The sequence below is a fragment of the Emydura macquarii genome, unplaced genomic scaffold (genome assembly GCF_026122565.2).
Source record: "Emydura macquarii macquarii isolate MOO-44397 ecotype Brisbane River unplaced genomic scaffold, CSIRO-AGI_Emac_v2 contig_2661, whole genome shotgun sequence".
Lineage (NCBI taxonomy): Eukaryota > Metazoa > Chordata > Testudines > Chelidae > Emydura > Emydura macquarii.
This window is the reverse complement of record NW_027132798.1, coordinates 124,279-133,316: the sequence shown is the minus strand read 5'-3', so window position 1 is coordinate 133,316 and position 9,038 is coordinate 124,279. Positions and strand designations below refer to the sequence as shown.

The 9,038-nt window shown below is 75.3% G+C and overlaps 1 protein-coding gene across 1 annotated transcript; it reads right to left on the bottom strand.

The window, feature by feature from the left end:
• Nucleotides 1-1,864: 1,864 nt before the first annotated feature.
• On the bottom strand, nt 1,865-8,468 carry CCKBR (cholecystokinin B receptor). Its single transcript, XM_067564613.1, has 5 exons — nt 8,230-8,468; nt 5,174-5,425; nt 4,312-4,579; nt 2,709-2,836; nt 1,865-2,368 (listed from the first exon to the last, which is right to left on the bottom strand). The coding sequence occupies exons 1-5, from the start codon at nt 8,378-8,380 to the stop codon at nt 1,866-1,868; spliced, it is 1,302 nt and encodes a 433-aa protein (XP_067420714.1). The 5' UTR covers nt 8,381-8,468; the 3' UTR covers nt 1,865.
• Between the last annotated feature and the right edge of the window lie 570 nt (nt 8,469-9,038).

Sequence of the window (9,038 nt, the reverse complement as noted above, 5' to 3'; positions counted from 1 at the left end):
GGCAGCGAGGGCCAGGGCCCAGAGCAGGGGGCTGGGACTCAGGACTCCTGGGTTCCAGCCCAGGGGCCCGTGGGGGGAGCACAACTAGCTCCCGGCTGGCTCCAGTCAGCCCCCCGCTCCCTGGCACGGACACCCCAGGGCCTGGGGCCGCCCTGCCTGGGGTCTCGTCTCAGGCTGGCTCCTCGGCCGGGTGGGAGCGGAGCAGCGGGGCCGTGGCCGGCCTGTGACCCGCAGCCTGCGTCAGAGCCGGACGTTTCCCGGCCAGCTGGGCCAGCTGGGCTAATTGGATCCGGCCCCCCCGGCTCATCTGCGGCGCGAGAGCCGAGCGGAGCCGGCCTGGCCTTTACAGCCCGGCTCTGTGCCCGGGGGGGGGCCTTCCTGCCCCATGGCTGGGGGGAGGGAACCCTGCGTGCCGGGCGCGTCTTGTGACGCCTTGTGTAAATCTGTTTGTGCACGAGAGCTTGTGCCGGGGGGTGTGTGTGTGTCAATGGGCTCACGGCTGGGCTGGGCGAGCAGGGGCTGCGGGTCGGGGGGGCACAGGCTGAACTCCCCCACTCCCCACCCAGTGCTGGGGAGGGTGGGGGCAGCGAGCCGGGGTGGGTGGGGGCTGGCTACACAGGGGCCCAGTGTGCCCGGGTCAGGGCAGCGCCCCACACAGGCCCCCCCCCACTCAGCAACTGGGGGGCCCAGACCAGCTTCACCCCGTGAGACAGGGACAGGCTGGGGCAGGGGAATGGGACACGGGGTCCCGTCTGTGGGGCACCAGTCCCCAACTGGCCCTGGGGGCCATGGGCTGGGGGGGATGGGCCACGGGGCCGGTCCCGTCTCCGGGGCACTGGCCCTGATCCGACCCCGGGCAGGACCCGTGGGCTCTGTGTACCCGTCACAGCCGGTGCCCAGCCCCCGCCCAGGCTGAGCAGAGGGGCTCAGCCCCAGGCTGGCCCATGGGGGGCCGGGCGCCTGGGTGCAGGGTCCCGCGGGCGGAAGCAGAGTCGGAGCCGGGCAGTTCCAAGGTGTTTATTGTCTGCAGGCCACGCACAGCACGGAAAGCAGCGGAGACGCCGGGCACAGGCTGGGCAGGGCTCTGCCAGCGCAGCGCAGCGCAGCGCAGCACCCAGATCCCCCGTGCCCACGGCTCGGGGCCAGCGCCCGGCTCGGGGGACAGGCCAGCGCGGGCCGGAACCGGCCTCTGGCCGAGTCAGAGGCAGCGCTGGGGGCCGGGCTGGGTGGGGGGGATGGGATGTGGGGGCGCCAGCTCTGAACCATCCCCCCCCGTCTGCTGCAGGAGGGGCTGGGTCCAGGCACCATGGGGGGCCCACACTCGGCTCCGCCAGCACACAGGGCTCCCCGCCGGCGCCGCAGTGAACCCTCCGGGAGCCAGGGCCCACGGCTTCCCGCGAGCCGGCCCAGTGCGGGTGACTCTTCCCCATGAGCTTGGCCCTGGGGGGGCCCAGGGTGCTGATGGAGGGTGGGAGGAGTCTGGGGGGGCAGGGTGCTGACGGAGGGCGGGGGCCCTAGGGGGGTTCAGCGTGCTGATGGCGGGGAGGTCCTAGGGGGGTTCAGCGTGCTGATGGCGGGGAGGTCCTAGGGGGGGTTCAGCGTGCTGACGGCGGGGAGGTCCTGGGGGGGTTCAGCGTGCTGATGGCGGGGAGGTCCTAGGGGGGACCAGCGTGCTGATGGCGGGGAGGTCCTGGGGGGGTTCAGCGTGCTGATGGCGGGGAGGTCCTAGGGGGGGTTCAGCGTGCTGACGGCGGGGAGGTCCTCGGGGGGACCAGCGTGCTGATGGCGGGGAGGTCCTAGGGGGGACCAGCGTGCTGATGGCGGGGAGGTCCTGGGGGGGTTTAGCGTGCTGACGGCAGGGCGCCCTAGGTGGGGGCCAGCGTGCTGACGGTGGTGTAGCTGAACTTGGAGAGGGAGGCGCCGGTGGCGGGCAGGTCGTCGTCGCGGGGCGGGCGGGGCGGGCGGCAGCGGGCGCAGGTGGCGGCCAGGGCCGTGCGGAAGCGGCGGTTCATGAAGCAGTAGATGAGGGGGTTGGCGCAGGCCGAGACGTAGGAGAGCAGGTGGATGAAGGAGATGGGGGTGCCCGAGAGCGCCCGGTGGGCCGCGTCCGGGTCGAAGGCGCGCCAGGTGTTGGCGGCGAAGATGGGCAGCCAGCAGAGGAAGAACATGGCCACGATGACGACCAGCATGCGGATCACCCGCCTCTTGGCCAGCAGCGTGGCCTCCGAGCTGTTGACGCGGGCGCGGTCCTGGGGCGCCCGGCCCAGCGTGCTCAGCTCCAGCGCCCCGCCCGGCTTCGCCAGCTGCACGTAGCAGCCGTCGCTCTCCTCGCACGGCGCCAGGGGCTCCGCGCCGCCGTTCTGCTGACCTGCGAGAGAGCAGAGCCGCGGGGCCGCCCGTGTCAGAGCCGCGGGAACTCCCCTGCCGGAGCCGCGGGAACTCCCCTGCCGGAGCTGCCGGCTGGGCCGGTACCGCTCGCGTCAGCCGTGCCCAGCCAGGTTTCCGGCCCCGCGCACCCTCTGGGCACCAAGCACCCAGGTGATCTTGTGGGAGGAAGAGAAGGGCCCCCAGGAGGGGCCGGGCGGGCGGGTCGCCCGGGTGGGGGGACAGACAGGGCCAAGAGGGGTCTGGGGGGGGCCGATGGGGGCCTGGGAGGTGGAGGCGGGGGGCCCGATGGGGGCCCGGGGACCCCTCGGCCTCGCACTCACCTGCGGCCTCGCTCTTCACGCGCAGGTCGAAGCGGCTGCTCCGGCAGAGCTCCCGGCTGATGAGCCCGTAGGCCACGCTCATCACCACGCCCGGGATGAAGAAGAGGATGAGCAGCAGCAGGATGTACCTGTGGGCAGGCGCAGCCCGTCACACCCCCTCTGCCCGGCCTGGCCCCTGGGCGTCACCGGCTGCCAGTGGGGCCCTGCCCTGTCTGGCCCCCCAGCCGTTCGCCCTGCCTGCTGCGCCTGGGGCTCCCCGTGGAGCCGGCGGAGCCCCCTTGGCCCGGAGCCGCCCCCGTCAGGCAGGCCATGGCCCATGCCACCCATTCCGGCTGCCCCGTCCTGACTGGGACCTGGCTCCCAGCACCCCCCCCCCCGGGGGGCGAGCGCAGCACCTGCTGCCTGCCTGGCTAGGAGCCGCTGCAGCCGAGGGGGAGGCAGGGGTATTGTGTCAAAGAGGGGATTTCCTGTGTGCCTCAGTTTCCCCTGGGTTTTCAAGGCTCCCCAGTGCGGGACAGGACGTCTGCTCTCAGGCAGACACACAAACGGCGCCGGGCTGGCAGAGCCGGGCCGGCTGGTCAGTGGGGCAGCAGACGGCGCCGGCACCCGGAGGGGGAACCCCTGCCTCGCCGCAGGCCGGCTCAGCTGACTGCCTGGCTGGGCAGCTCCGGTCTGCCGGGGGAGGAGCGGGACCCCTGGGGGGGCTGCCACGCTGAAGGGGCCCCCTAGGACCATGGGGATCTGTGGCAGGGCCTTGGGCGGGTTCCCCTGGGGCACCCCCAACCTGCTCCCCCCAGCACCCGGTTGGCCCAAGCGCTGCCCCACCCCCCAGCGCCACGCGGCTCCAGAGACCGGGCAGCCCTGCCCTTGGGCCGGGACCCACAGGGACAGGGGCCGGGGAGTGAGAAAGAAGGGGGCTGGGGGGTTCGTGGAAGGCCCTTAGTGGCTGGGTGAGGTGGGGCAGGACGGGGGGCAGGGTGGGGGCGTGGTGGGGATGGGGCCCCGGGGGGGGGCGCAAGCGGGGGGCACTGGGGAGGCACCGGGGGGCGCAGTGGGGCGGAGGGGCAGCGGAGGGCGCAGTGGGGGGCGCAGTGGGGGCAGAGGGGCAGCGGGGGTGCAGTGGGGGGGGCGGAGGGGCAGCGAGGGGTGCAGTGGGGGGGGCAGTGGGGGGCGCAGTGGGGGCGGAGGGGCAGCAGGGGGCGCAGTGGGGGGTGCAGTGGGGGCGGAGGGGCAGTGGGGGGCGCAGTGTGGGCGGAGGGGCAGTGGGGGGCGCAGTGGGGGGCGCAGCGGGCGCGGAGGGGCAGCGGGAGGGGGGCAGGGGGGGCGGAGGGGCAGCGGGGGGTGCAGGGGGGGTGGAGGGGCAGTGGGGGGGCGCACCGGGGGCGGAGGGGCAGCAGGGGGGTGCAGGGGGGGGCGCATCAGGGCAGAGGGGCAGCGGGGGGATGCAGGGGGGGGCAGAGGGGCAGCGGGGGGCGCAGTGGGGGGCGCAGCGGAGGCGGAGGGGCAGCGGGGGGTGCAGTGGGGGGCAGAGGGGGGCGCAGTGGGGGGCGCAGCGGAGGCGGAGGGGCAGCGGGGGGCCGGCGGCTCCGAGGGGGCGACTCACCAGGCCTGGCTGAAGGCGTGGCTGGGCCAGCGGTGCCGGCACTGGCAGAGGGGGCTGCAGGCGGGCGGGGGCCGGGGCAGGGGCACGGTGCTGCTGTAGACGGCGTAGGGCAGCATGAGCAGCAGGGCGAGCAGCCAGGTGCCGGCGATGACCCGGCAGGCGTGCGAGCGGGTCTGCCAGACGCGGGAGTGCAGCGGCTTGCAGATGGCGCTGTACCGCTCGATGGCGATGGCCACCAGGCTGGAGATGGAGACGCTGACGGACACACCTGGACGGGGCAGAGGCAGGCGCCCATGAGCCGCCCCCTCCCTCGCGCCCCCCGCGGCCCACACCCAGCACCGCCCTCCGCGGGCATCACCGGGCGCCCGGGCCTCGGGAGAACAGCCCGGCCCGGCCCTGATTGCCCCGTGTCTGCCCCCCTGCCCAGCGGCACCGGCGTCTCCGCGGGCACCCCCTTGCCATGGCTGGGCCGTGGGGCTCGGCCACGGGCTGCTGCGCCCTGGGAAACGGGGCCCCACACGCTCCCCGGCCCGGCCTGGCCCTGCCCTGCCAGCCCCCCACGGGCCCTGGTCCCGCCAGCCCCCCCAGCCCTGCCCTGCCAGCCCCCCAGCCTGGCCCTGCCCTGCCAGCCCCCCACGGGCCCTGGTCCCGCCACCCCCCCAGCCCAGCCCCTGGCCTGCCCTGCCAGCCCCCCGCAGCCCCCAGTTCCGCCAGCCCCCCATCCTGGACCCCGTCCCTGCCAGCCCCCCGCCTCCCATGGCCCTGCCAGCCCCCCACGGCCCCTGGTCCCGCCAGCCTCCCGCAGCCCTCAGTCCCGCCAGCCCCCCCGGGCCGGCCCCAGCCCCCCGCCGGCCGCACTCACCCATGAGGTAGGCCATGATCTTGCAGACGGCCTGGCCGAAGACGAAGGTGCCCATCAGGCTGGGCAGCAGGGTGAAGGGCATGCAGCACAGCGCCAGCATGAGGTCGCTGAGCGCCAGCGAGAGCAGGAAGGAGTTGGTGACCGTGCGGAGGCGCCGGTTCAGCGCCAGCACCAGCGCGACCAGCGAGTTCCCCACCACGCTGAGCAGGAAGATCAGCGAGTACAGCAGGATGCGCACCGTCAGGTCCAGCTCTGCGGAGACAGGGCAGCGCGGGGTCACCCCCGCCGGGCGGGCGGGCGAGCGAGCCGGGGGCCAGGACTCCTGGGTTCCAGCCGCTGGGGGGGGGCGGGGTTAGAGCGGGGGCTGGTGCCGGGAGATGGGGGTCCCCACCCGCGCTCTGTGCTGGCAGCGCTGGCCACTCGGCCCCCGGCACTCGCCCTTCCCTGCCGGGCGCGGCCTCCCCGGCGCGGGGCAGGAGCTGGGCTGACAGCCGGGCACGACACCCCGCGAGGACCAGCGCGGCACGACCCACAGCCCGGGCTCCGCCAGCCTGAGCACCGCGCTGCGCCTGCCCCCCCCCGCCGGGTCTGCCCCTGGGCTCTGCGCTGCGCCTGTCCCCCCGCCGGGTCTGCCCCTGGGCTCTGCGCTACGGCTGCCCCCCGCCGGGTCTGCCCCTGAGCACCGTGCTGCGCCTGTCCCCCCGCCGGGTCTGCCCCTGGGCTCTGCGCTACGTCTGCCCCCCGCCGGGTCTGCCCCTGAGCACCGTGCTGCGCCTGCCCCCCCGCCGGGTCTGCCCCTGGGCTCTGCGCTACGTCTGCCCCCTCTCTGCCCCCCCCCCCGGGTCTGCCCCTGGGCTCTGCGCTGCGTCGGCCCCCCGCCGGGTCTGCCCCTGGGCTCTGCGCTGCGTCTGCCCCCCGCCGGGTTTGCCCCTGGGCTCTGTGCTACGTCTGCCCCCTCTCTGCCCCCCCCGCCGGGTCTGCCCCTGGGCTGTGCGCTGCGTCTGCCCCCTCTGTGCCCCCGCCCCCCGCCGGGTCTGCCCCTGGGCTCTGTGCTACGTCTGCCCCCTCTCTGCCCCCCCCGCCGGGTCTGCCCCTGGGCTCTGCGCTGCGTCTGCCCCCCCAGCACGGCGCTGGGCAAGGGAAGCCCTGCATTGCTGGGCGCTGGGCGCGTGTGGTCTGTGTCTGGAACAGAAAATCCAATAAAAGATCATCCCCCCCCCCCTGTCTCTGTGACATCCTGGGACCGACAAACCCAGCTCCGCTCTGCGCAGCGCGCCAGGCGGGCAGCGTGGACGGGCTCTGACGCACCCAAGGCCTCCGCACAGCTCCCGGGGTCAGCCCAGGGCCCAGCCAGCCCAGCCTCTGGCCTGGCCTGCCGGCGGCTGGCGCCAGGGGCTGTGGCAGGAACGGCCAGGAGGTCTGGGGGCACCCGGGCCAGGGCAGCAGGAGGCGGTGGGGAGGGCGCGTGCCCTGCCCTGCCCTGCCCTGGCGGGTCTGCCCAGGGCCTGCTGTAAAGCGGGTGGTGCCGAGCCGGTGGCTCCGCGACGCTGGGTAGCCGCAGGCTGGAGCCCAGGCAGCACGAAGGGCTGAGGCAGGATTCGATTGCTAAGGGGCGAAAGGGGGGCCCAGGCCTGGCTTCCCTCTCCCAGGAGGAGATTTCCCACCGCACACGGCTCCAAGAACCAGCGGGACGCGGCGAAGGCTCCAGGGTGACCCCCAGGAGCTCCCGCGCCACGCGGGGGCAGACACAGCCCAGGCTGGAGGAAATGGCGCCCGGCGAGAGGGGCCGGGATCTCGGCGCGTCCGGCCCCGGGCGAGACGGCTGCGGGCCAGGCAGGACGAAGCCGGGCACATTCCAGGGGAACCAGGCGACAGACATTGCCACGGCCTGGGCGAGCGACTCCCGCCCTGGACAGGACAGGACGGGACGGGACGGGACGGGACGGGACGGGGCGCCTGGGCCAGCGCGGCGCCGGACAGGAGCTGGGAGCCTCTCCCTCCCTGCTGCGGACCCGTGCCCAGCGAGGCCGGGGCAGAACCCAGGCGTCCTGGGCCAGAGCAGCGAGCCGGGCTGTCTGCCGCTGTCGAGAGCCGGCGGCTGGATCGAGGGGTGGACAGACACTGCCCTGGACAGACACTGGGATGCCCAGCCCGCTCCCGGAATGAGGGGTTCCCAGCACCAGCTACGAGGGGGTTGCAGTTGGGGGGGGGGCTGCGGGGGGCTGCGGGTCGGGAGTGGGGGGCACCGGCACCGCTGGGGCAGGGCTGGGACAGTCTCTCACGTTCAAGCCCCGGGTATGATAAACGCCCGAGCCCTGGACACAGAGCCGGAGGGTCCCTGCCCCAGACCTAGGGGGTGCGGGCGGGAGCCGCGGTGCCAGGGCCCTTGGGATTCACCCTCTGCCCAGCCACCACCCTGCATGGAGTGAATGCAGAATCCCCCGGAGCTGGTGGCAGTACAGGGCGTATGACACATGGGGCAGCCAGGCACAGGACGGCGTGGCCCCGGGGGACAGGACCCAGGGTCTGGCCTGAACGCCAGCAGGGAGCATCGCGGGCGCCTCGTCCTTGGGGCTCAGCCTGGGGGGTCCCTGCCCCCCAAGCCTGGAACCCGCCCGCTGCACATGGGGCACATGGTGGCCTGTTTGCCCCGCTCCTGCCCATCCCCCCTCGCTGTGTGGGTCACAGTGGCCAGGGCAGGGTGGGGGTGGTGGTCAGGAGATCGGGCCAGGATCAGGGCCGGCCCCACAGGTCCAGGCGGGCTGGGGGGTGTGTGTGTGGATCTAGCGTTAACCCTTCCAGCGCTGGTCCCAATGGCGGAACCCAGGAGTCCGGCCCCGCCGCTCAGTGACAGGCAGCCGGACGGGGGGGGGGAGGTGCAGATACCCCCATAGGGGGCCCCGATCCCGAGTGGGCCCGTGTCCCACCGGGTCCTGGGGGTCTGCCGGGCGCGGGGGGGGGGGCCGGTCTCACCTGGGCGCGGGGGGGCCGGTCTCACCTGGGCGCGGGGGGGGTCGGTCTCCCCGGGGGCGGGGGCGCGGGGGGGCCGGTCTCACCTGAGGGGCCGGGGGGGCTCCGCAGCGGGTCGCCGAGGCTCCGGTTCCAGCCCGAGGCGTTGCCGGGGGCCCCGCCGCAGGGCAGCTCCCGCGGGCCGGGCAGCGACTCGTTCAGGCGCCGCGGCGGCGCCATGGCTCCGGCCGCGCCCATCCCCGGTCCCGGTCCCAGTCCCGGTCCGCCTCCCGCGCCCGCTCGGCTCCGGCGCCGGGAGCGACTGAGCCGGAGCCGGAGCCGGAGCCGCCGCCGCGATCCGCGAGCGACCAGCGCCCCCTGCCCGGCCCCGGGCGCACGGCGGGTCGGAGCGCGGCGCACCGGCGCGGGGCTGGGGGTGCGGGCCTGGGGGTCGGAGTGTGGGGCACCGGCAGGGCTGGGGGTGCGGGGCTGGGGGTCGGAGTGTGGGGCACCGGCGCGGGGCTGGGGGTGCGGGGCTGGGGGTCGGAGTGTGGGGCACCGGCAGGGCTGGGGGTGCGGGGGGGCTGAGGCTGGGGGTGCAGGCTGGCATTGGCGGAGCGGGGGAGGGTGCCATGGGGCAGTAACAGCGGGGGCCGGCCGGCCGGGGGTGGGGAACGGGGTCCCACCCAGCCCCATGTTTAGAGAATTTCGGTCCTGGGCCGTCCGGGGTCCCACACGGGGTCCGTGGGTCTCCCCCCGGCCCTAGAGCCCAGCTGCACCGCAGCCCCAGGGGGAAGGGGGGGTTCTGGGCAGCTCCCCCTGCCCTGGCACTGGCCGTTCGTGGGGAGTCCAGGTTGGGGGCCTGTAATCTCCTGGCCCGGGGGGGGGGGGGGGAAGCAGGGCCCAGGGGTGGGGT